This window comes from Urocampus carinirostris, chromosome 14 (assembly GCF_059441175.1).
Source record: "Urocampus carinirostris isolate Australia breed hairy pipefish chromosome 14, RoL_Ucar_1.0, whole genome shotgun sequence".
In the NCBI taxonomy this organism is placed as follows: Eukaryota; Metazoa; Chordata; class Actinopteri; order Syngnathiformes; family Syngnathidae; genus Urocampus; species Urocampus carinirostris.
In genome coordinates, this window is record NC_142362.1 from 7,687,544 (window position 1) to 7,714,987 (window position 27,444).

The 27,444-nt window shown below is 40.3% G+C and overlaps 1 protein-coding gene across 1 annotated transcript in view; it reads right to left on the reverse strand.

Annotated features, from left to right (window-relative positions):
* pikfyve (phosphoinositide kinase, FYVE finger containing) overlaps positions 1 to 27,444 on the reverse strand; it is a 60,151-nt gene that overhangs the window by 19,282 nt on the left and 13,425 nt on the right. Inside the window, exons 4-28 of the mRNA XM_088352873.1 lie at positions 25,611 to 25,782; positions 25,324 to 25,531; positions 22,770 to 22,796; positions 22,517 to 22,606; positions 20,730 to 20,883; positions 20,502 to 20,659; positions 19,220 to 19,331; positions 18,997 to 19,144; positions 18,749 to 18,913; positions 17,056 to 17,118; positions 16,845 to 16,974; positions 13,274 to 13,454; positions 13,124 to 13,198; positions 11,420 to 11,527; positions 11,209 to 11,349; positions 10,194 to 10,320; positions 9,295 to 10,121; positions 5,235 to 5,648; positions 5,072 to 5,172; positions 4,918 to 4,989; positions 3,557 to 3,728; positions 3,316 to 3,494; positions 3,133 to 3,246; positions 557 to 665; positions 330 to 484 (exon numbers count right to left, since the gene is read on the reverse strand). Coding sequence (XP_088208999.1) covers positions 330 to 484; positions 557 to 665; positions 3,133 to 3,246; positions 3,316 to 3,494; positions 3,557 to 3,728; positions 4,918 to 4,989; positions 5,072 to 5,172; positions 5,235 to 5,648; positions 9,295 to 10,121; positions 10,194 to 10,320; positions 11,209 to 11,349; positions 11,420 to 11,527; positions 13,124 to 13,198; positions 13,274 to 13,454; positions 16,845 to 16,974; positions 17,056 to 17,118; positions 18,749 to 18,913; positions 18,997 to 19,144; positions 19,220 to 19,331; positions 20,502 to 20,659; positions 20,730 to 20,883; positions 22,517 to 22,606; positions 22,770 to 22,796; positions 25,324 to 25,531; positions 25,611 to 25,782 — 4,202 coding nt within the window. The remainder of the gene's footprint in view (positions 1 to 329; positions 485 to 556; positions 666 to 3,132; positions 3,247 to 3,315; positions 3,495 to 3,556; positions 3,729 to 4,917; positions 4,990 to 5,071; positions 5,173 to 5,234; positions 5,649 to 9,294; positions 10,122 to 10,193; positions 10,321 to 11,208; positions 11,350 to 11,419; positions 11,528 to 13,123; positions 13,199 to 13,273; positions 13,455 to 16,844; positions 16,975 to 17,055; positions 17,119 to 18,748; positions 18,914 to 18,996; positions 19,145 to 19,219; positions 19,332 to 20,501; positions 20,660 to 20,729; positions 20,884 to 22,516; positions 22,607 to 22,769; positions 22,797 to 25,323; positions 25,532 to 25,610; positions 25,783 to 27,444) is intronic.

Here is a 27,444-nt window from a genome sequence, read left to right on the forward strand (position 1 = left end):
ATAAATAATTGAAATGGGTATACATTTGTTTTTTGTTAAGTTGCCTAATAATTATGCACAGTAATAGTCACCTGCACACACAGATATCCTCCTAAAATAGCTAAAACTAAAAAAGCCCCACTCCAACTTCCAAAATATTCAGCTTTGATATTAATGAGACTTTTGGGTTCATTAAGAACATTGTTGTTGTTCAATAATAAAATTAATCCTCAAAAATACAACTTGCCTAATAATTCTGCACTCCCTGTATATATATATATATATATATATATGAAGATACTTTTGCTAGTCACTACGTAGCGGTGGTCGAAATTGGGTGCAATTATAACCTGCTGTTCCACGACTGCAGCATCTCACAGAGGCTCTGCTTCTTCACCACGAGAGACTCAAGCAATGCCTGAAGCTGTTGCGGTGAATCCTGACCGCAGGCTTGAAGCCGCACTTGCAGCTTCTCGATCCAGCTGCGCAGTTCTGCCTCCTCCATCTAAAAACGGGAATGATATTAAAAGGTATGAAATAGCGGACATCTGCGTGCAAGAAATCAAGTAGGACATACATCTTTTTGGGCAAAGAGATCCTCCATCTTCTCCTCTCGTGTTTTACTGAAGGTCTCGGTTTTCAGGGAGGTCAGCCGGTCATCAATGCCCAAGTAGACTTGGGTTACTCTGAGATCAAAGACACAAGATACTTGGGATATACTGTATGAGTTTTAAAGGAAAATCAGTGGAAATAATCGCAAAATACATACATACTGGACTGTCTCAGAAAATTAGAATATTGTGATAAAGTTATTTATTTTCTGTAATGCAATTAAAACAACAAAAATGTCATACATTCTGGATTCATTACACATCAACTGAACTATTTCAAGCCTTTTATTATTTGAATATTGCTGATTTTGGCTTACAGTTGAAAAAAACTCAAAAATCCTATCTCAAATTATAAGAATACTTCCTCAGACCAAGTAAAAAAATAATTTTATAACAGCAAAACTAAATCAAACATTTGAAAATGTCCATTGATGCACTCAGTACTTGGTTGGGAATCCTTTTGCACGGATTACTGCATCAATCCGGCGTGGCATGGAGGCAATCAGCCTGTGGCATTGCTGAGGTGTTATTGATGCCCAGGATGTTTCGATAGCGGCCTTCAGCTCATTTGCATTTGTAGGTCTGGTGTTTTTCATCTTCTTCTTAACTATACCCCACAAATTCTCGATGGGGTTCAGGTCAGGGGAATTAGCAGGCCAATCAAGGACAGTGATGCCATGGTCAGTGCACCAGTTACTGGTGGTTTTGGCACTGTGGGCAGGTGCCAGATCATGCTGGAAAATGAAATCCTCATCTCCATAGAGCTTTTCAGCAGATGGAAGCATGTAGTGCTCTAAAATCTCTTGGTACACAGTTGCATTTACTCTGGACTTGATGAAACACAGTGGACCAACACCAGCAGCTGACATGGCTCCCCAAACCATTGCTGACTGTGGGAACTTCACACTGGATTTCAAGCAACTTGGATTTTGCTCTTCTCCAGCCTTTCTCCAGACTCTGGCGCCTTGACTTCCAAATGAAATGCAAAACTTGCTTTCGTCTGAAAAGAGGACTTTGGACCACTCTGCAACTGTCCAGTGCTTCTTCTCCATAGCCCAAGTCAGACGCTTCTTCCGTTGTCTTGAGTTCAGAAGTGGCTTGACCATGGGAATACGGCTATTGTAGCCCATTTCCCGGACACGTCTGTGAACTGTGGCTTTTGATACCTGGACTCCAGGTTCAGCCCACTGTCTTTGAAGCTCCCTCAAATTCTGGAAGCGGCTCTTCTTCACAATTTTGTTAAGGCTGCGGTCATCTCTCTTGGTTGTGCAGCGTTTCCGGCCACATTTTTCCCTTCCAACAGACTTTTTGTGGATATGCTTTGAAACTGCACTCTGTGAACAGCCTGCTCTTTGAGAAATTTCTTTTTGTGTCTTACCCTCCTGATGGAGGGTATCAATGATGGTCCTCTGGACAGCAGTCAGATCAGCAGTGATTTAGTTTACTGAACCAAGCTGAGTGTTTTTAAGGCTCAGGAAACCCTCGCAAGGTGTTTCGAGTTAATTAGATGATTCAGGTGATTAGTTGAATAGCCTACTTGTATACTTTTTCATGATATTCTAATATTTTGAGATAGGATTTTTGAGTTTTCTTAAGCTGTAAGCCAAATTCAGCAATATTAAAATAATAAAAGGCTTGAAATAGTTCAGTTGATGTGTAATGAATCCAGAATGTATGACATTTTTGTTTTTTTAATTGCATTACAGAAAATAAAGAACTTTATCACAATATTCTAATTTTCTGAGACAGTCCAGTATATTTAATGTTTGTCTTGGAAATATAAGGAAACATACATTTAAAATAATACAATTTTTCTTAGTGTAGATGGGACAGTTTTATTTAATTTATTTTATGAATTTTTTTCTAATGTGATTAGAAAAAAACTTCAACCGTGCAAAACTATCTAGCATTTGAATTCTGATTCTTTTAGTATAAATTAAACATTTTTCTAGAATAAAGCTTTAAAATGGCCTAAAATTAGGAAACAGAAACTTATTATAAGCACAATGGGGTAAGACAGTATTTTTAGCTAAGTAAATGGGAGATATAAGTAATAGTGAAATTTGGGTCGGGGCTAAAATGTCAATCATTATGTTTGGGTCGGGCCAGACTTCTCTCTCTCTTGCTGACAATTTTTTTTTATTATCCACCCGTCATTGTTTTTGTTTTTTTGTCCCTACTACCGTAAATCCTTGTGTATGACGCTCACCCGAAATTTGATGTTTTTTTTTGGGGGGGTCTAAAAAATGCGTGTATACACGAAAAAATATACTATAGACAAAAAAAATCAGAGATTTTCTTTTTTCCGTGCGGCCTGATACCAAACGACCCATGGCACTGTACCGGTCTGTTGCCTGGTGGTTGTTAACCACTGCATAAGACTAAAATCAATAACTTTTGTCACTAAACTAAGTCTTCAGGTTACAAGATTTTGTATCTACTGGTCTATTAACCACTGTTAATAGGTATGTAGGTATTGTTTGGTCACTAGTAAACCGGCTTGTTTTCGCGACAGACAATACGTTGCAGGCTTGAGGGTTACTTTTGGCAGAAGTCCTTCAAGTCCTGCTGTAGGATGGCTTTCGAAGGTCCAAGGTTCCTGATGAAAATTTTGGGACGTGGAAGACAGATCTCCAACAGCCTCACAGAGGAGTAGCTGAATTGGGAGATGGAATTAAGTAAAGAATCAGCAGCTTAGATGCTGCATGTTCATTTTATAAGCTACCTGAAAGAGGCCACCATCTGGTTGTAAGAAAAATACTGGTGGTAATCTTTATGGATGGAGTGTCCGCAAGGTTCTGCATTGGCTCGCCTGGTGTACTGGTGGCCATAAAAGTGCAGCTCCAAGTATTTGGCGAAAGACATAGACCAGGAGTCGTTGGACAGTGGCACCACAGGAGTCACCTGAAAACGGGAGGACAAGATTCAAACAGAGATAGCTTTACTTCAACCTAAATATTAGAAACCTGTTTGCAGATGCGGCACCAGGAGTAGTTAAGAATAGTGTGCTGATAACCAGGAACAGGGGAGTCCAGCTCCTTCAGCACAATCTGCACGCAGCCGTTGCCGTGCACAAAACGGCGGATGTGATGCACCATGGGAGTTTCGCAGAATATGCTGGGACACTGGTAAGAAGACCTGTCGTGAAGCAAAATCCCAAACTGCATTCAGGGCTTTTATTCTGATATCTACAGTAATACAGGGAAAATGGGGATGCTTTGCACAATTTGAAATGCATTTATTGCTATTTTCGTCATGTTTGATCACCACTGTACTTGGAGGAGGCTTACAATATAGTGCACAAATATACTTCAATAATAGAGTACTGTGAGTGTCTAATTTGAGCCTTTGTTGAAGAAAATGTTTTGTAATTTGTCCGCACTCCATTTACCATTCAAGGACTGAAGCTGTAGGAAAGCTCTCTGGTATTTTGGATTGCAGAATGCCGATTTGCCCCAAACTTTATGTACTTGGCGATTTAACCACAACCACTATACCACATGAACAAACATGGGACAGGACGAGTGTACTGCATTAAAGAGAGGATGACTGGGGCCATGTATTGTGAAATCTTGGGGAACAACCTCCTTCCCTCAGTCAGAGCATTGAAGATGGGTCGTGGCTGGGTCTTCAATTACGATAACGACCTGAAGCACACAGCCAAGAAAACTAAGGAGTGCCTCCGTAAGAAGCATATGAAGGTTTTAGCATGGCCTAGCCAGTCTCCAGACCTAAACTAAATCGAAAATCTCTGGAGGGAGCTCAAACGCCGTGTTTCTCAGTGACAGCCCAGAAGCCTGACTGATCTAGAAAAGATCTGTGTGGAGTGGGCTAAGATCCCTCCAGCAGGGTGTGCAAACCTGGTGAAAAACTACAGGAAACGTTTGACCTCTGTAATTAGCAAACAAAGGCTACTGTATCTAATATTAACATTCATTTTCTCAGGTGTCCAAATACCTATTTGCAGCTGTATAACACAAATAAATCATTTAAAAATAATGCAATGTGATTTCTGGATTTTTCTTTTTAGTTTATCTCTCTCACAGTGGACATGCACCTACGATGAAAATTTCAGACCCCTACAAGATTTCAAAGTGGAGAAATAGCAAAATAGCAGGGTGTTCAAATACTTATTTTCTTCACTGTATATGAAAAAAGTATCTCAAAAGACTATTTTTTTTGGTGATGCCCCTTATAATCCGGAGTGCCTTATAGTGGGGAAAATACTGAACCTTTTTTTTTAGTTACCATCTATTGTAGCACAAATTAAATTGAAAATCCATCACACAAGTATAACTGCAGAAATGGAAATTAAATGTGCTCTTACCTAAAACAGTATCTCTCTAAGAATACACCAAGGGAGAGGTCATTTTTTCCATAAAACTCCATGGTGACAATCCTGTTAGAGACAACTTTTATTACAACTCAACTCATTAAACCCAACTTTTAGGACGTGTGAGTTATGATGCATTAGAGTTTACCAGGGGCTGACGCAGGGGTTTGGGGCATTGCTGGACTGAGCTGAGGAACTACTGAAAAGCACGCACAGTCGCTGATGATTGACAGGTGTTAGACAGTCCATCTGAGAATGAAAGCATCAAAAGTTAGACAAGATAACATAAAACATAAAACGCAGACCATTACCTTAGGAGCTAAACTCATCTCATTCTGCTTGCTTGGTTTATCGTCTTCACTGTCAGCCTTCACTGGGCATTTGATGGCTGGTGAAGGAGTCTCCTCAGTCCTGTGATGGCCGTTGACCAGACCGAGCACACTGCCAGCACTAAAGGGGTCGCTGGCTTCCTTTTGGCGAATTCGCCCACCCTTTGCTCTATACTCTGCCAGCATATTGGCGAGGTCCTGGCTGCTGCTCAGTTGCTCAACGATTCGGGTGTTAGTGAGGCCGTGGCACGGGAGGATCTCGACAGGCTTTGAGGGAGCAGCGCCATTGGTCAGATTGCCAACCAGCAGGGAAGATACTGGATCTTTAAGGAGCTGCCGTTTCCGGCGCCCGTCCAGTTCTTTGAAATCCTTGTTGAGGAGAGGTGACAGGTAAACCTACAGTGTGGAAGACACAGGAGAAAAATTGAAACAGGTGTTACCCCAGTCCTCTGGATACTATGATTCAGAGACTACAGCAGGAGCAAGACCAGCGGAGGGGCTCCAATGAGACTAAAGGTGTCGCCATATGCAGGCAATACACAAAGAGGTAAGTATTAGTTTCAGGAACGAGCAGCAGCAAGTCAACTGCAGGAGAGAGTGTTGGAAAGGTGAGATGGCACAACATTCATTTGGACAGGTAACTTAAAATTTGTTTTACCTGGTTATATCAGTATCAGAAATTATTTTCCCCCCATTTTATCAACACTCCACTTATTGAAACATAAATATTTTGTTTGTTTGTTTGTTTGTACATGATTCAATTGTTTGTTTGTTTGTACATGATTCAAATTGAATCTTTTCTTCCGGCGCCGTCACGAATGGCAGCCACTCCAGCAGCTCCCGTGTTATTTTCGATTGTTCTCGATTGTTCTCAGCTCAGGGATGCTGCTGGAAATGTGAATTTCCCTTCGGGGATGAACAAAGTATCTATCTATCTATCTATCTACCATGTAAGCCACTGTTTTTAATTCATTCTCTTGGCTCTTGATTGGGTTTAGGGTCATGGATCAGAAAAGGCTTTTAAATTAATTCACTGCCAACCCAGTATATAACTAAATAATGATAATAAGGGCAATAAGATCAAACTTTCATGTCCTAGTTAAAAGCCCTGCTGCATAATTTTGTACCAGCTACAAATTTTTGCATGAATTATAGTCTCAGCATCAGACTGGGACAACATAGGTCAAACCTGAGCAATGTTGCAAAGATGGAAAATAGCTATTCTAGTTATAATTAACGTGAAAGTGAAAGGACAGATTAGGGTCAAATATGACACTTAAAATTATGACCGAGTCATAAGGTCACAAGGTAAAAACAGAGGTGGGGGACTGTGCGCTGCAATAACAGCCGAATCATTGACACACACTGCTCACTCGATATAGAGTTTCTAGCAGTATCGTGTAGACCCTTCTATCTACCGAGAGAGCTAACTGTGGTCATTGTGGTTGCTGTTTACATTCCACCGGATGCTAACGCTCCACCGGATGCTAACGTTAGCATAGCGCTAAATATCCTGCCTGCTGCTATCAATAAACAGCAGCTTGCACACCCCGACAGAGCTTTTATCGTCGCCTGTGACTTCAACCAGGCATGCTTAAGGACTGTACTTCCCTAATTCATTCAACACATGGACTGAACAACCAGGGGGAAAAACACTGGACGGTGTGTACAGTAATATCAAACATCTAGTTGGATCCGGCCATCTCTGTCTGTCCCTCACCACCTCATACACCCCCTTCCGGAGGAAAACAAAGCCTGCAACAAGGACAATACAAACATCTTCTTTGTTCCTTTATCTTTGTTTTCTTTAACCTCACTGTAAAATGTGGAACTGGAGTGCCACGTCCAATTTCGTTGTCACAATATATTAAACCCATGTTGTAACAATGACAATAAAGGTATATTCTATTCTATTCTTCTATTCTATGGGGGATTTTACATTTGTCAAAGTTCAGAGAAGATTTCAATAACATGTCACAACAGAGACCAATAATTAACATTTCAGTGTTTTCGAGGTTAAGACGCATGATATTGAGCGACATCCTTCTTATTATCTCAGTGAGGCAGGCGGTCAGATTTCCAAAACATAACGGAGCAATTTCCTCTATTGGCAGGTACAATGGAGTGTCATCTGCATAGCAATGGAAACTAACAAAACACTTGCAAATGGCCGTCAATGACATTGTTGATACAGTATTGGTCATTCAAACAGGTATTTCTACTGCTAAATCGCATGACTTGTACATAACAATGAAATTCACATTTTTTTTAAACAATGTCACATAATTTTGCTAATATTTCATATTTTACCATATGTTTAAGTTGGTTATCGAATAAAATAAGAGAACGTACTTATAATATACAATATTGTTTCTCATTTAAAGTACCTCTTTCACAACTATAAGGCGCAACTAAAAGCCTTTATTTTTTTCAAAAGCTGACCATGCGCCTTATACTACAATGCGCCTTATATGTGGATCAATATCGAGTCGCAAGGTCTCGCAACTAAGGCAAGCAGCCGCCGACCATATTTTACCCCCTAGGCGAAGTCGTCCGCGGTGTATGCTGAGATATATATACCGACGTTTCATTTCCTAACCAATGTGTCAATCATCATTGGAATCGGTCATTCTTGGCTAAAGTTATTTGGAGGTAAAGGAGGGGGGTCCTTTTCAGCATTTACAGGGTTGCATAGGCTAAAGCGGGGTAAAACAAAGCAATTGGCCGAAAAATATGTGAATTACAAGTTAAGTTTCTCTATGGCCTGTATAAAACATTTTTTACTACTGTAGTCTGTATTTGTGAACAGGAATTATGGGGCTAAACCGACAGCTAGGAACAAGCAACGTCCATCGATGCAGATGCTTCTCGGATGATTTGTTTCTTCTATTTGTCAGCATTATCGCTTTTTTTGTGTAATTGTGTAAATATTTTACACGGTTAGATTTACTAAACTCATGGATGTAAGAGGACCATGGTTGTGTATTATTATTGAATGTGATGGCTGCAAGAAGACTTTGGTGAGCTACCCCGGCTTTATATTGTTCCAGTATCTTGTTTCAGACTGATCTGGATGTTTCTGTGATGAGTCTATTTTTATTTTATTGTCATATGCACAGTAAAGAACCCCGTTTCCCTGCACAATGAAATTCTTACTTTGCTGTCCACACAGTTACCAGGGAAAAAGAAAATAGAAACTGATAAATGGTTGGCATTTCTTGAATCCCAAGAGTTTAACCTTCCTAATGATGAGCCGAATGACGCATTTGAGTGATTGGTGACATTGTACAGATATCGTGTCCGTACGTGTCGGAGACACGTATTTGCTTCTTTGTGAGCCGTCAGAATGTTAAGGGGTTAATGAGTTTGACTGAACTATCTGACTGTTTTGTTGACGTTCCCACTCTAATGCCTTTTAGTCTGGTGCGCCTTATGTATGGAAAATATAAGACAAAAAATGTTTTTAATTGATGTGCCTGGCCAAGAGACAGCAGCATCTTATTGTGCAACAAAAACAGCATATACATTATTATTTGGGGGTATTATTCTTGTAGTTTTGTCAGGAAAAAAAAATTCTAAAACTAAAGAATTATTCACTAAATGCTTCTTTAGATAATAAGCAAACTTGTTTTATATGGCAGGTAAAACTTATCACCCTCTTTAAGTATTTCTTTCTAATTTTGGTAGAAAATAATAACTGCAAAGTACAGATAGATGTCATGAAAACACACACCCAAAACGTTTTGACGCAGTAGTAATGATGACCAATACTCAAAATAATTATTGAGTGCTATAGACTTGAATGATACATTTTACAGGGCTACCATTGATGGGTAGGAATCTTAATAATCCATTCCATGTTGAGAGGGTTGGAAGTAAATGGCCAAAAATAAACATTATCAAGAATTTAAAATTATCATTTTGCTCTGAACCTCACCTAAAACCCTCATAATGTTTTAATAATAAAAAACAACAACAGCAAAACGTAAAAACTTTCTGTCATGGCGTAAAACTTTTTTTTTAAAGTGCAAAATCAAGGTACCTTTTCAGGGAAGTAATCCCTTGTAGGGCAGTGCATGCCAGGAGTGGTAAGAAGGAATGGTTCTCGAAAAGTAATGAAGGGTGAGATACACAAGATGATGTCCTTCAACTCCTGCTTGAAGATAGCAGAGATGGACTTCAGCCGGTCGTCGGTTGATGTCACCTGTTCCGCCACAAACAAGCCCGTGTCGTCCTGCAAAGGGTCTTGAAACAACCTGGGTGTCGACATTCCTGATCCTTTATCCTCTGTGTTTTCTAAATCCCCTTTTTCCTTCTCGCCTTGCTCAAATGTCTCATCATCATAGGTCCTACCCAATGAGTCAGTTGTCGGCTGCTGATCTTCTTCCATAAGGAATGGCGGCGACAAAGGAGGAGCAAGAGGTCCGGAAAATGGGGAAGAAGTCTCTTTAATTCCAGCTTCTTCACTTTGGGTAGAAGAAGAGGTGGACTTAGGGTGGTCCTGACTGATTTCCATTCTGTGAAGACATGCGTCGTTCTCCAGATGTCCGGATGTTGGATAATACTCCTCGGATGTTCTCACAGTCCTATCATGGCTTTCCTCGTCAGTGTGTTCTCCATGGGCATCATCCTTGGGGGACATGCCATCTAAAAGGCAGGGGAACGAGGTGCTTGGGGCCAAACTGGGCGGCATTGCAAACTCATCCATGAGAAAGGAGATCTCTAATTGTGAATGATAGGCCACACACACCATCATCATAATGATCTCCTTCACACGGGCTAGTTCGTACTCCGAGGCACCACGGAGCTTAATAGAGCAGCCCAGATGGGTTGCACAACCTTCGAAGAACATCAGCGTCTTGACTTCGTCTGCGTGCAAACGAAAAAGGAAAATGTTTTACCTGAGTTGAATGAGCCAAAAGAGCAAAAATAAACACCAACCGTTTGGCAAGGTGAAAGGCTGCATGAAGAATTTGTGGCAGGTGCCCAATCGAGGCTTTGTAAGGAGCTGATCCATCGACATCACCAAGTCTCCTTGAGTCATTCTGCTAACTCGGTCCAACACTTGCTATATTGGAAAAAAAGTACATTGAAACCTGCATTTTTTATGAATAAATGTCCATGCTTTATCGTTGCACTATAACACATTTCATAGTGCCCTGTTTGGGTGTAGCATGCGCCTGTCCTATTGGGAGACACCCGTAGGGGACAATAACACTTCATTGGACAATGCCATACAAACTAATGCCAGCTGCCGTTAATCACGAGGGAAGAATTGCAATGCAGTTTTGGTGTATTTTTAAGCAGACTGTTTGTGAAACATGGCAACAATTTACAGCATTTAAAAGTACTTCACCCAAAATGTAAGCACTTTTTAATCCTTGAAAACCCAATATTAAAATAAAGCCGTTTTAAGGATTTCAAGCACCTGTACGAACCCTGTACATGTGCTCAGCTACAAGGGTAAGTCTCCACTCGAGATGTAACCATGATGTCACCACCAGAACTGGAAAAAAAATATCGTTTTTTTAATGTGTGCTGCTGAGCCTGTAACACAAACTGCCGCCTTTACTGACTCCTTTATCAGTATTCTTGCGTAAGTTGGAGTAAATGTTTTTGAAGAGTAGAAAATTGCTTGTTGCAGTGTTTAACTATTGTCCAAATATACCCCAACTATTTTGCAGATTTTTCCAATAGGTTCTAATGCTTTGAAAATCTAATATAAAACATAAAATAAGCAAAAACAATCTCTGGTATGAAACAACTGCCTTGGCACGCCCATGGGAGGAGCCGACACGCCAGCATGCAGGGAGAAGATGGCCAATAAGAGAAAGCTAAAGTTAGCTGCAGATGACACCATTGTCAACATAATACATTTTTGGAAACTTTAATAATAAATATTATTGACCATTGCAGAGATGACAAGAGGACCTTACTGGTGTGATGTGTAACTTACCGGTTTGACGTTAATCACCAAGGTGATTCCTTGCTCTAACAGCATATCCTGAGCAATACGAGACACAGTCTTCTCCACGAGCACCAGGTTTGGCCGGACGTCCACAATGCGCTGAACATAGTTCTTTAAAAACTCTTTCTCCTGAAATCAAGAAACAGCTGAAGCGATCCAGTATGCTTGCAGTAAAAAGTGACAGTAAACAAATATTAACCTGGAGTACAATTGGCTCAATGCAGGTAAACTTGGTTTCTTCTCTATAAAGATACTCGATGGAGCACTTCAGGAGCAGGATTTTGGGGTTTTTGATGTAGCAATTCATCTAAACCAAGAGGAATAATTTTAAAAGACAGGTGACAGAAAGCACATACTGACAGTACTGAAAAACGTCTACAACCAAAAATAGTGCCAAAATGACAGATTTCTAAGGGTTCGGGTCATCCAGTGACATTGGTTTAAGATAACTAGTTGGCAACCCCAAATGTTCGAAGAGTCATTATGGAACCTACTGCTATGGCTAGGCTAACTATTCTCTTAAGCCACCCTTGCCGAGCCTGCATCTCACAAAGGCCAGATCCATTACTCATGAACGGATGACCAGGAGCTACAACTCATGGGCAACCTCTACATTTGTCACAGTTGTATTTTAATATTTGTGGAGACCTGGTTCATTCAGAAGAGACCCAATGTTAGCATGCAGCTAACCAGCCACCCTCTAAATGGCTTTCCCTTACTGAAAGGAAAAGCCCTCTAATTTAGTTGTACTTTTTATCATGACAATAAAGACCATTCATTCTGTGTTTGTATTTGTAGATGGTAGGTATTTTGTAAGTCATATACTCTCAGTCGATAAAGTCATCTTGAGGTACTGTAACTTTGACCCTTAGTTGGTTTTTATAAAAGGTGCAATGCTACTTTGTGGATTTTCACGTTTCGTGGGGGGCTTTGGTCCCCACTAACCGAGGAATAGGCATGTATATATATATATACTATATCCATATTCATTGGTAGACCTTAAGAATGTTTGTGTCATTGTTTTGGATTAACTGCAAGTCAGCTTGATGGAAAACATCTGGATGTTATGACACAATCCACTATTTAGTGGTGAGTATCCCCGCCTGTCACACAGGAGACCGGGGTTCAATTCCCCGACGGGGACCCACTTATTTCGGAGAGGACGTTGTTGGGCGCCGCCCAAAAACATAAACTGAGCCAACATATGACGGAAAGGGAATGTTGTTTATTTCATCCATACATTCATCCACGTTCAAAGTCCGTCTGGGAGACGGTCAGCTTTTTTATACTGTGTCCTCGTGGTTACGTAATGTTTTTCTCTAACCGATAGTATTCTTTCTTGGAATCAACAGTGTTTTCTCCTGCCTCGACTTAGCTCAGTCAACCCTTGGTATTTCCTGTATCAACATTGTTTCATAACATCCAGATGTTTTCCCTTCAAGCTGACTTGCAGTTAATCCACAACATCATGTTTGTCTTTCTACAGAAACCATATAATTTTCTATTATCAAACATTTTAGAAAAAGTCTGAGGAAGCGAATAGGGAGCGCCAAATAGCCACATAAGGCTCCAGACCCGCTTGTTGCTGACCCTTTGGTGATGTACCAGATGGGTGAATTTATGAACTAATGGGGCACTTCTGTGACAGTCCTGTGTTTAAAAATAGTGCACACTGTACAGTAATGAATTTGTTTGCTTAATGTCTTAACAATATGTTCTCTTCCTACCCGAGCAGAACACACTTGTTTTTTCACCTCCTAATATTTACTCTTCTAAAATGTTATGACCGTTTAAGCTCATGTTATCCGTCGTCCCACATTCCAAAATTTGGCTCTGCTTTGGGTTAACATCAAACAATCATAAGAGCATTCAAAAGATGTGGCGATACTCAAATTGAACCTACCTTTTTGTGGGCGATATTTTTGGTGCAAACAAAGCCATTTACAACAGTAGTATCAAATTTTCTCCCTCCGGGAATCTTAACACAAGCACAAGTTAGGTTCAATCCATGAACACGTGTACAAATATACAGTGTGCAGAAATCTTCCTTCACCTTCTTAATATGGACCAACTGCCTGATGTCCATGTCGTCGTCGCAGTTGCGGACATCGGGGCGCACTGTCTGGACCACTTGGCGGACGACAGGCACGATGATGTCCCGCCAGGACAGCGAAAGTGACTCGCTGTAGAGGAGCTGCTGCAGGAGTGACATCATGTGACTGTGATTGGCAGATCTGAGAAAGAAGTGAATGGATTCTTGTGTCAAAATAACAGTGCGTAATATTTGATAAATCTTCATAAGCAGTGATGAGACCGGCACGTTACAAAGGAAGGCGTTCCTGGAACGTTATTACATTTTTTGGTCATGAGTATTAAACGCGTTTTAAATACAATTTTGTACCTCTACTGCCGTTAATAGTGATGGCAAACACACACGAAGTGGCTTCAAGATAGATAGATAGATAGATAGATAGATAGATAGATACTTTATTCATCCCCGGAGGGAAATTCACATTTCCAGCAGCATCCCTGAGCTGAGAACAATACAATAATAAAGCAAAAAGAATACAATATACAAATACCCAGTGTGACGTGCAAATGCCCACTGTAGCGTGTTATATAGAATATCTAAATAGTGCTACACAGAATACATATTGCAATAAAATTCGGTATTATACAATGTAGGTGGTGTGGTTTAATGTGGGCTTTTACTCTGCCGGGTAGAGTTAAAGAGCCTCATGGCATGAGGAAGAAATGATCTCTTCAGTCTGTCCGCAGTACAAGACAGTGACAGCAGTCTGTCGCTGAAACTGCTCTTCTGTCTGGAGATAATGCTGTGTAGTGGATGCGATGGATTGTCCATGATTGACCGCAGCTTTTCCAGTGCCCGTCTCTCAACTACTGTTGTTAGGCTGTCCAGCTCTTTGCCCACAACAGAGCTCGCTTTCCTAGCCAGTTTATTGAGACGAGAGGCATCCTTCTTCTTGACGCTGCCTCCCCAACACGCTGTCGCATAGAAGAGGGCGCTTGCCACAACTGTCTCATAGAATATTTTCAGGTGAAGATGATTCATTTCCCCGACTACGCCATCATGTGGCCGGGAAAATATAAAACATTCTTGGTACATGCAATAATATGCTGGGGTGTAAGTCATGCTCTGAATACAAAAAAATATATCTTTAAGGAGTGCTTTGATAAGGCAGCACGGCAGCGCAGTGGTTAGCGCGTGTGCGGCACAGTTCTGGGGTCATGGGATAATCTCTTTCTGTCTGGAGTTTGCATGTTCTCCCCGTGCTTGCGTGGGTTTCCTCCGGACACTCCACTTTCCTCCCACATTCCAAAAACATGCATGTCAGGTTAATTGGCCCGTCCAAATTGTCCCTAGGTGTGAATGAGCGAGTGAGTTGTCTGTCTCTTTGCCAGTTGAGGGTGTCCCCTGCCCACTGCTCGAAGATAGCTGGGATAAGCTCCAGCACCCCCGCGACCCTACTGAGGATAAGCGGTGCAGATAATGGATGGAATGAGTGTTTTGATATGGTAAATGGTCTGCATTTATATAGCGCTTTTCAAGTCAATGAAGACCTCCCAAAGCACTTTACAATGTGCTTCACACTTACCCATTCACACACACACTCACACACCAATAGCGGCCATGCAGCCATGCAAGGCGCCGACCTGCTTATTGGGGGCATTAGGGATTCAGTGTCTTTTCCAAGGACACTTCGACATATAGCACGGAGGAGCCGGGAATCGAACCTGCGATCTCTTGATCCCAAGACGATATGAATTATTCTGTGTTACTTTGTACTTTGTATTTACTTACGCAATGTGAAATAAGGAGGTAAAATAAAGTGCTCCCTCATCTTTATATAAAACTGTAAATAACAAAAACCTTTATTAAATGGACTCAGGTGGCTTCCTTTTTTTTGCTTTCACCTACTGTTGAAAAAAATAAAAAAATAAACTCCTTCACATGGTATTGCTAAAGCTGGGGTACATAGATATGCAAAAGCATTTTTTTTCCAAACTACACTAAACCTAGGGTATCATTTCCAGTTTCATTCACGTGGGTATACCTGCTTATCGGGGCTTCAAATGTCACCGTTTGCACGCTAAGACTTGCTGTTCATGAACCAATCGTCTTCATTATTTGACCAGAGAAGCACAGTCAGTACTACTGGGTTAGTACTATATTACTCCACTACTTTAAATACATATTAATTACAGTGTCCTCTAATGGTTGAGTACTATGGCTTCACTTACGTTGTCACATAGATCTAACGGTATGGTAGAAGTTCATTTTTACCTACAAAGTACAACTGAATAAAGTTGTGGTGGTCCCTTGTAGATAGATAGATAGATAGATACTTTATTCATCCCCGAAGGGAAATTCACATTTCCAGCAGCATCCCTGAGCTGAGAACAGTACAATAATAAAGCCAAAAGAATACAATATACAAATACCCAGTGTGACGTGCAAATGCCCACTGTAGCGTGTTATATAGAGTAACTAAATAGTGCTACACAGAATACATATTGCAGTAAGATTCGGTAATATCCAATGTAGGTGGTGTGGTTTAATGTGGGCCTTTACTCTGCCGGGTGGAGTTAAAGAGCCTCATGGCATGAGGAAGAAAAGATCTCTTCAGTCTGTCCGTAGTACAAGACAGTGACAGCAGTCTGTCGCTGAAACTGCTCTTCTGTCTGGAGATAATGCTGTGTAGTGGATGCGATGGATTGTCCATGATTGACCTCAGCTTTTTCAGTGCTCGTCTCTCAGCTACTGTTGTTAGTTGTTGTGTAGATATTCTTCCTAACATATATATACTCACATCTAAGCTGAATATAAAACTATAATATAAAATACTAAAATCAGGGAGTCAGTTTGTGTGCACATTTTTGGTTGAGTGTCAACAGGAGCAAACGCCCAGCTGCGCAAAAGGAGGCTGACACGGCTCATACAGGAACGACAAATCAACTCAATCAATGGGCAAACATAAACACAGAATGTTCTGTACAAGTGTGCTAAATTTTGGTCACTTTGTTTATAAAATTTGTCTCACAATACATGAAGCCTGGAAAAAAATAGAAACGGCTTGGACATTTGAAAGAAAAGAGGCTATTTAGGTAACTCATTTGAGTGGGAAATCGTGAACACCACCTACTGCCCAAATTGGTAACTCCTGAATTAGATTCTGAACCAAATAATTATAATTTAAAGCAATTTTCTCTACACAGTAGCACAGATTGAAATAGAGATCTTGGAGTGGTTTGAATCCCAGGGAAACAAAACGGATATGGAGTGTCTCTCAAAATTGAACAAGCCAAGAAATGTAAAGGGTTTACTGCTTCCACAAGTTGGTGTATACGTTTTCTTCTATTTCTTTTAGTATGTGGCGATTTCAAAGCAGTTTAATGGGCTCGGCTTTTAGCTGAGCATAAAAGGTAATTTGTGACTAGATTAATTTCAGATTAACGGGCTACTTCTTGGTGTCAGGAATCTGGAGGGTAACTGTATTACTTTTAAATGAAGTAACCAGTAACTGTAACTCATGACTTTTACTCAGTAACGCGCCCAGCACTGTTTATAAGTGATATACATCTATGTGTATTTCTCCACTCACAGCAGCCTCTCCATGGCCTTTTTCTCTCCATTCTCCTCTCTGAGCTGGTCCAGGGAGCTGTGGTGCCAACCCAATGGCGTGAACAACATCTCTTTAGCTTTTTCTTCCACACGCCGGTTGAACAAGGATTCTACAGAAAACAAACAGAAAATGTGTGGCTCAGGTAGTTTTCCGGCTTGGTTTAAAAATAGTGTGTGCTGAAGGATTTTACCTTTGATGAAGGCATCACTGATTACAATACTTTCTTCTCCATCTTCTGACATCAGAAATTCAGCTGAGAATTAGAATATATTTTAAGAAATGTGAACAAAAATCATGCATGGATTACTCAGACAGCCATGTTTAAAAAAAAGTAAGTATATTTAAAATGTGCAGGCCTCAGGAAGGTCAGACTTCTAGGGCTATCCCAGACAACTGAAGCCTTGGTACGTCTACTGGGAAAAAAACTTAACTTCTGAAGTCCAAAAATATGGCTGTATGTGGGTGGACATTAGGCAATCTCTTTTAAACCATGTTTGTCACATTTGAGCTTTTACAAAATATATTTAAGCGAGGAGAAAACTTGGAAATACGAAACACTAAAAAAAACTTTGCTTAAGATGGGAAAGAACACGAAGCAGACTATGAATGATTCTGATTGCTAACAGGTTACCGACAGTCTGTAAGAGATATAAAATATCAACAGTGAAAATTAATATAGAGAAAACTGGTCTGAATTAATATGATTAAAATCTATAATGGGGTCTGGTGTTTTCTTGCTCTGTAATTTAATTAAGTGTTTTGATTAGCATCACTTGGATTGGCTGTAAACAACACTAGAGGCGCCTGTGTGTTATGAAGGCCCAGTCTAAATCTTATGAGCGTGACTTTGAAATGAAAGTTTAACTTATCCGCAGAGGGTTTATTTTAATTTTTCTAATTAACTTTAATGGATAAAGAACTTGAGTGTCAAAAGAGGAATACAGTACATGTGCAGTTTGATGTCAGTGAAGATTTTGTTGGAAAAAAGGCCAGCTTTTAGTTGTTGTCATTTACAACCAGGAGAAATGTTGGTCCTAAAGCTCTATATATGTACCCTGCTATTGGACCAAAAATGGCATCAAGATAGATCCTAATCTTCCCACAGTTCAGACTTTGCCCATGTTTATTTTGGCCTTTTCCGAAGTTCAGAGGCAGACTTTATGAGATTGAAGAGAGGCTAAATAAGGTTGTTAGGAAAGTCTTGGATATGTTCTCCTCTTACGATTTATAGGGGTATTATCAGAGCGGCAAGCGTGTGGATTAGAGAGTACTCGGTTGGTTTGGACACATGGAGAGGATGGATGAGGAGCGAATGTTGAAGAGGATCTACAGAGCTGAAGTCAATGGAAGGAGACGAAGAGGAAGGCCGCGATTGACCTGGATGGATAGTGTTATCAGTGCACTGCAGGAAAGAGGTCTAAATATAATGGAAGCTAAAGCTCTTGTTGGTGATAGGAAGGAGTGGAGAGGTGTTGTGAAAGGATAGTGGGATTGTGGACGCGTTCTAAAGGATGGGCTGGGCACCCGTATGATGCGGCAGGGGTAAACCAGTGAAAGCTGTCGGGCCCTGCTGTTGAACAAGAGTGTGTTGTGTCACCCTGACCCGAGTGACATGGCCGCTTTCTGGTGTCCCGTTTCATCTGGAGGGACAAAAACATGACTAACTTAGGTGCCAAGGTGCCTAACTTGTTTGGGCATTTGGGTTGACCAAGGTCCAAAAATGTTTGTGTGTGTGTGTTTTTATTTCCTTTGTTTTTGTATGTTTGTCTTGCTGTTGGTCACCCCTCTTGAGGGATATGACCAAGGTAGATAGATAGATAGATAGATTATCAGATCTTTAATGAAAAAAAGATGGCCTTAAAGATATTGAATCCAAGTCCCACCTTTGTGTTCAGAAGTGGGAGGCACATGTGGATATTTGGACTGTTTTTTAATGTGGAAGTTGACATTGTTGTGCTCCATATTGAGGCTAATAGAGGCAGCAGAGTCACTGTCCACCACAGACTGGGAGCTACTGACGGATGTTCTCTTACTGAGGTTGGCTGAGCCTGGACAAAAAAACACAATCATCGAAATTAAAGTGGACACACAAATAATTTACGGCATATCCCGAGGAACAGGTTGCACACACTTGACATGTTGCAGTCTGACTCATCTATAAGCTGTTCCATGTCACTGTCATCAAACTTGATGTCTTTAAACCAGGAAGGCTCGGAATGCCCCTCCACCGAGTTAATGCTGTCGCTGTCTGGAGATGGTGTTTCTGAGAACTCTGTGCTCTAGGGGTAAGATAGTTATCATGAGTATGACTTGAAAGTTCTAAAGAAAAAGAAGCAGAAGAGAGTTTTACACACCTGTAGGGGGCGATAAAGAGCATACTCGTCTCTGAAAAGCTGGTCGTTGTGCGTGATGCAGTCCAGCCAGCGGCCATCAACGAAGGCCTGGCCAATGGCAATTGCCTGTGCCCTAGAGGATTAAAAACATGGAACATTTTGGTATGCCATGACAAAACACATCAAGTGCAAAATAGGATCAATATACATTACATATCTCAGTACATTTGTCTCTGCATGTATAGGATAAAATATGTTATATTCGAACACGTTTTTAGAATATCAAATTCTAAACATAATAAAGATGTTAATGCTTTAATACCTCTAGAGCAAAACTGCTTTATACCCTTAGCCAAGAGCACAGATCAAATTTAAACATTATAATAATTCATATACCAAAGTATATGAATGCAACTTTTTGCTTGTGTGCCACTTTACGTGACATTTGACATGACCGTGTTTGAGAATGCGTGCTCCTATTTGTTAACATTGATCATCTAGACACACAGTTCAGACACCCTCATGGCCAAATTCAAGCATTTTTAAGGACTTTCAAAGCCAATTTTTCAATTTCTTCAGTACCAATACAAGAAGAAATCTGATGTGAATCATGTATTTTGCAACACAAGTATATGTTTTACATATGCAATTTTTAATCTTGAGTGCGCATTTTTCTGGCCATGTGATATTTAGACCTTGAGTAAATCGCGAATATATTTGTGGCTCTGAAAAATATAGGTGTGAATATTTTCAAGACGAATCTCTCCCCTTATAGTTGTCAGGTAAAATGACGGTAATATGTAGCTTACATTTTCAGTTACAGGAAGTTCTTCCCATTGAAATTTAACACTGGGAAACACTCCTTTAATTTTTTGCATGGCCCATAATGCCCATAATTAAAGCGTGATCCCTGCACTAATACACATTTCATAGTGCCTTGTTTAGGTGTAGCATGCACCTGTCCTCTTGGGCGCCACCCATAGGAGACGATGATGCCTTATAGGACAATGCCATTCAAACTAAGCAGTTATAAATCACGAGGGGAAGATGTGCAATGGCAAAATGAATCCATCGGAGAGCATCAGTGTAATTTTTAAGCAGTTTTGTGAAACATGGCAAAAAATTCAAGCATTTGAAAGCACTTCACCCAAATTTCAAGCACCTTACAATCCTTGAAAAAACAAAATTAAAATTCAAGCAAGGATTTGAAGCACCCGTATGTTAGTCTGTTCAATATTTCAACAAAGAAAGTGACTTATAACTTAAAAGGTTGTATTACTTGATGTTTCAATTGACTCAATACCTGTTGGCGATGGTGCCAGTCCTCAACAGCCAGTTCACTAGCTCTTTTCCCACAATGCAGTTGGGGTAAGTCCTCAGCCAATACCTATGGTCCTGGAACTCCATCCCTGTATTGTTGTGGCAGATTTTTTTCCACAGGTCCTTTAGTTGCGATGAATCCTGTGGATAAAGCAAGCGCCTATGTGACATCGGCAACCAAACCGTGCAACTGTAAGGAGAAGTAAGCTACCAGAATGTTTTTCCTCTCCTCTTCGCTGTGGTCCAGCTTAGTGACACTCTTGGCGCCTGATAAGGCGCGTGTGGTGGGCGGGCTAACTGAGCTGTCATATGATGGCACCATAGATCCAGAGCGGTCCAAAGACAGGTTAGAGACGCTCGCAGACCTGATAGAGGTTCGACAAAACAATTCACACTAAATTAGTACAATATCTTGGTGGCTTTTTTGGGAAACAGTATTTATTTGTGTACTTTTAATGACAGTTGTACCTCTAAATATGTATTAACGGGTTCCAGCAGTGATGTTGAATAATGAAACAGTTTTCCTCAAACATTTTAATTGCCCGTCCACTTCTGGGTTTATCAGCATGTCCTTTTGTGATAAAAGCCTGCAGTTTTTCCCAACAGGCAAACCCATCTTTAATCGACCAAATCTCTTGCCAAATCGACAACTCTAATCCTATTTTTATATTTGCCGATGATATTTTGCTTTTCAATTGTGAAGGGAGCCCTGGCCCTCTTTTTAACTTATTTTTGCAGGACCCATACCTGGAAATTAAATATCACAGTAAACTGTAAGGTGTACTGTAAACAATGCGCGATGGCGAAAATGAACTTAACGGCCAAAACCATTTCGCAATTTAATGCAGGGGGGGTTGCAAGGGTCTTACCAAGCCGATAAACCAGGAGGACGACCCAAACACCCCCAAAGCCCCAATAAAATAACGGTCTGGAGAGGGTTGGGGGCAGCCAGGCTGTACTTGCAAAAGACACAACAAAGGAAGTGGTTTCCCAACCATCCAGGTGGTTGAGGGGTTTGTTAACCATGAACCAAACTTTAACAGGACAAAAAACGTATTGCAAGCTAAATTGATAGAACTACAAAAATAAAATAAAATAATAATAACAAGAAGAAAAAAAAACCAATGGCTAGCAACAAACTAAACCATGTTCCAATTATCTCTTTTCTACTCATAATTGCCTATTAATCAAGCAAAAACATACTTTATCTAAATTATCGATGATTTGTTCAGGACTCCAAAATACACTGCTTAAAATACTAAAGGAACACGTTTTAATCACAGCATGGCAACCCATGAGTTGATAATGATCTGGTCAGTTAATTACCAAACAGGGGTGCTAATCATTATTCCTGATATTCATTTAGCTTTGATCAACATCTCTGTTGATAACATGGTGTGGTACCTGGACCTTACAGAGGTTGCACGGGTCATCCAACCCCTCCAGGATAGCACATAAATAAGTGCCACTGCAAGGTTTGCAAAGTCCTGGAAAATTGAGCAGTTAAGATAATGACACCCTGACTACTATTAGGTTATCAGGATTAAATTCTTGGACCCTTTGTCACCTGTGCAAAGGGACCTGGGTTCCTCCTGGTCACTGACGATGTCTGACCTCATGTTGGTAGAGTATGCAGGCAGTTCCAGGAGGATAAAGGAATTTATATAAGTGACAAGCCGACCATCTTCATCTGACCTGAACCAAATAAAACACGTCTTGGACGTTATGTTTAGGTCCATCTGGCACCATTAGGATACTCCCTTGACTGTCAAAGAGCTCTGTGACGCCCTCATCCAAATCTGGGAGGAGATCCCCCAAGACACTGTCCCTTATTTCATGAAAAGCATACCCCGACACTGTCAGTCATGCGTACAAACATACAGGCGCGACAAACTACTGAAAATAAGTGTAAATGAAAAAAGAAATTGAAAGCTGCATTGCTTTCGTTTAATTCTCTTTTTTGAATAATGTCTACTTAGAAGCAAGCAGATCGCTCACCTCTTTCTGGTGGGAGATTTAATCATATCTTCTTGCAGCGTGGACAATCTAGAAGGAAGAACGTGCTTCTGGGGTTCTTGATGGATCATGCTATTATACACAAATGGAAAAAAACACACAATTATGACTTGGTTTTGTTTTGTTTGATTTCAGTTTAAGCCAAGTGCTACATGGATATAAGAATGTTTATTAGTAAGAATTCTACTCAAACAAAGCCCACGGCTGAAATGAAAAGAAGAAAACAGACACTCACGTTTTTCTCATCCCAATGGGGGTTTTTCTAGGCAAGAAGAGACATACAGGGAGAGAAACAGAGATAGGGATAGAGAAACATTTTGAGGAAGATTGCCAAAAAGAAGAAAAAGGGAACTGCAAGACCCATCAAAAACTTAATACTAGCATTTTAAGTAAATGTAAAGTTTAGGAAAATGTTTTTGAAATTGAAGATATCTCTGGCAGTTAATAATGTGATGAAAAGTGCACATGCAGGCAATTTCCTTCTTTTTATAAGTAAACTCAAGTCAGTCAGGAGCAAGGACCTTGAGCTTAAAGCCACCAATCAACCTTTGGATTTTGGTTGTATTCATCAATTTCAGTGGAACTTTCAGTAACTTAGCTCTGTAGCATGGCTCCTTTCATTCATACATTTGGCTCCAAATAAAATGCGACTACTGACATCTTCTCTGTGATTTTCCAAAGTAGAATGAATAGATGCCAATGTTAGTACATGCAAAGCCGAAGCAACACTGATTTGAGGTTCAGTCCAGTATATATAGGGCATAGTCTCAAATACAGTTTACAGTTAGAGTGTCAAAACCAACAAACCCAGTTTTGGCAGTGGGTGCCAAGAAACCCTTTAAATGGAAGCTCATTAAACTATGCATGCTTACTGTTAAGATACTTTATGATAAAACCCACAGAAAAAACTGCAAACACCCAAAACCATCAGAAAACCAGAGCCATTTCATTGGGTGAAGGTAGGGGGTTAGCAAATCTCTGCACACGGCGCATGCACATCTTGCACTCTCTCGCTGAGTGCAGTCTGCGCTGAAAGTAGTTACGACAATATGCTTTTCGTTTGCTTGCATCTTGTTTTGAATTTTTTTTTAGGACAAATATGACTATTTTAAGTTGTATTTTTGTTGTTTTAGGACACAGGCTCAGGTATAATTAATGTTTCATAAATTTTGTCAAACCATTGAATGTCAAATAGTAAAATAAAATGAGCTGAAGAATTAGTTTTTGTCTGGACAGCGGTTTTGTTGAATTTTGTTTTAAAATACTGTATATGGCGTATCTGGCTACCAAAAACAAAGAGCAGAGGGACAGGCCTCTTCGGAGGAAATGTGTTGTTAGTAAAAACTTGACATCATTCCTGTTTTGAAGACGTTGCACATTTCCTTCTTTTCCGTGTGCTAAATGAATAATAAGAAGCAGCATTTAGCACAAACTCCTCTCGCTTGAAATCCAGTTCCTCAAGGCGCTAGTCACTTATGATATAACCTTGTCAACATGTCTATCGTTCTGTAGCCTTTTTTCAGTTTTACTTTTTGGGGCCAAAACCAAAAAAGCACATTTTCGTCATATTCCTCCAAAATATTTGCAAAATTCTGCATATGCCTAATTTACATAACCTAACCATGCAGTACGTTGTTCCCAGCACCACATTAGAGTAGAAAAGGTTGTAAACTTATAAAGCAGTGACCTAAGATAGTTTATAATGATATTAAGAAGGGGCAACACGGCGGCACAGTGGTTAGCGCCTGTGCGGCACAGTTCTGAGGTCATGAGATCGAACCTCCTGCGTGGAGTTTGCATGTTCTCCCTGTGCTTGCGTGGGTTTCCTCCAGGCACTCCAGTTTCCTCCCACATTCCAAAAACATGCATGTCAGGTTAATCGACCGGTCCAAATTGTCCTTAGGTGTGAATGAGCGAGCGAATCGTCTGTCCCTGTGTCCCCCTGCCCACTGCCCGGAGATAGCTGGGATGGGCTCCAGCACCCCCCCGCGACCCTGCAGATAATGGATGGATGGATGGATATTAAAAAGAGATTATATGTATAAAAAAAACATATTCATCTAATACAGCACAATGAACTTCCATGATGTATTAACAAATAGGGTTCGTAAACCTTTTTTCATGGGAAAATTACCACACTCATTAGGGACTTTTGAAGTCAATTGTTCAATTCTTCCAGTCCTCTTAAAAGAAAAAGTCATGTGTGAATCATGTATTTTGCAGATAAAATACATCTGCGATTTACATAAGCAATTTTTAATCTTGCATGTGCATTTATCAAGACACGTGTATTTAAGATCTTGAGTAAATAGCGCATATATTTGTGGATCCAAACAATACATGTGTAAAACTTTTGAGACAATTCTCTCCCGATATAGGTGTTGGGTAAAAACGACAGTAGTATGTTGCTTACATTTTTAGTTCCAGGAAATTCTTGCCATTACAATTTTCTGTTGGGAAATGCTACCTTATTTTTTTGCATGGCCTATAATAACTGTCCATTATTGATAAACACTGCACTATATGCGTCCCCCTCCCCAAAAATAAAAATAAAATAACATTTAATTGGTCTCAAGACATTTTTTTTCCATCGATTTGACTTGTATACCCCTGTAGTATTTTATTAAAGGATTCAAATCTTGTAGCAACGACATGTACTGCACCTAAAATTCAACATTAAAAAACAAGCATTTTTTTTAGGATTTCAAGCACCTGTACGAACCCAGAACAAAAATACATGTCAATACAGAGAAAAAAAAATACCAGAAAGGCCTTTATATTGGTTTTACCTCTGCCATGTGAGGTCTTCCTCCAGAAAGATGTTTCTGCCTGCCTTACGTCCCCCCACGGGAGTCCTCGGCTCGCTGGGTTCCAACGCAGACATTGAGCAGGACGAGTCAGACAAGACGTTCAAGTCTTCTGCGATGGAGCCTGACTCTGCAGAGTAGGCGTAGTTGAGCGCTATTTTACGGCAGTACGTACAGGCTCGTAAGTCCCCTAGGAAATGGTATGTTAGGAAAATGATGTAATGTTTGAGTATAAACATTTGTCCTCCTTCCTAGGCCATGCAGCTTACCTGTGTAACCCATGAACTTTCCTGGGATCTCCTGGTTGCAGCAGCGGCTGCAAAAAATCTGCCCGCAGAGTCGGCAGTGGTGCCGCCGACGGAATGTGGTAAACTTCTCGTTACAATCATAGCACTCTTTACATTGGCTGTCCGGCATCCAGTACTGCTTAAGATCGCTGTCCTGGAAGGTGACAACGATGAGAAAACACATTGTCAAGGTTGGGTTTAATGCGCAGAAATTCAGGACATGCAAACTATTTGATATTTCACCCATTTCGCCGATGACTTTAAACAGGTAAGCCTAAAAACTGTACTGCGTGAATTCATTCGAAACTGTGAAACCAGGTGAAATAAATGACTGGGCAATGTATGTAGCTGATTTTTGCTGACCCCCAGTTAAATCCTCTCTGGAGGAAAACAAAGCCTGAGCAAGAAACACTTAACTATACACAGGGTTGGGTAGGGTTACTTTAACTTGATTACTCCAATACCAAATATGCTAATAAAAGACAAAAGAAACTAAATATGAATAAAATTATAACTCACAACACGTGGTAAGCTTTCTCTCCTGGCTTTGATCTCTTTGATCCCCGGCAAAACTAACATCAAATGCGACAGAAACAAAATGAAAATAAATCCAAACAGCTTGCCAACATCATTTTTGCCGTTCCATGTATTCCGTTACTCCCCAAGCCTGCACAAAATTTTGTAATTTTATTCATGTTTAGTTTCTTTTGTCTTTTATTAGCATATTTGGTATTGGAGTAATCCAAAAGTAATTGGAAGTAATCAAGTTAAAGTAACCCTACCCAACTGTCTATACATTAAGGGTGCTTTTTTCAGCTGCAGGATTGCTTTCAGAGAACTTGCTGCGATGTGTCTGACAACCATGACCTACAGGCTCACACTGACACTGTACTTTCTTCTATAAAAACTGTAAGGTCTTTACAAAAAAAAATGAAGCTTGACTAGCAAAATTTGTACTCCCCTCAAATACCAAATGACCTAAAAAGGCATTAAGGTTGCCAAGGGAGCCTATACAAGGAGGATTGAGGACCACTTTGCAGGAAAATACTGGAGGATGTGGCAGGGACTACAAATAACAAACTTCAGGGGAAACAAACTGGTGACTATTGAGGCTGAGTTTTTAATTCACATCTTTTCAAGCTTTGATGGCTGGCTAATCAAAAGTCGCACCACCAAGCAGCAGCTACACACTAATACTTCAAGAGAATGAAGAAAGACATGTACTGTTAAATTTTAACCCCAAGAAAGCAGCTGGTTTGTATAGTCAAGTCATTTGTATTTGTATAGCCCTTAATTACAAAGAGTCTCAAAGGGCTGCACAGGTTATTGCACAGACTATTATTTCAGACTATTATTACACCATCCCCTGATCTGAAACCAACAAGAGTGCAAGGAAAAACTCAAAAACCAAGGAGGGTTGAGGACCACTTGGCAGGAAAATATTGGAGGATGTGACAGGGACTACAAATAAACTTCAGGGGAAACAAACTGGTGACTGTTGAGTTTTTAATTCACATATTTTCAAGCTTTGATGGCAGGCTAATCAGAAGTTGCACCACCAAGCAGCAGCTACACACTGTATAGAGTACAGGGAGGGTACTTGGGGATCAACCAGGAATTACTGCTGGTTTTGCAATTGGAAAAATTAAGTACTACCACCATCTCAATGTTAAGACAGGGAAACTCCATCCACGGACATTTAACAGAACAGTTCAAATGAACTGTATTTGCAACATAAGATATCTTTAATCTAAACACAATCAAAATGATACCCGACTGAAGCACTTCATAAATGAAACATGACACCTAACAATCC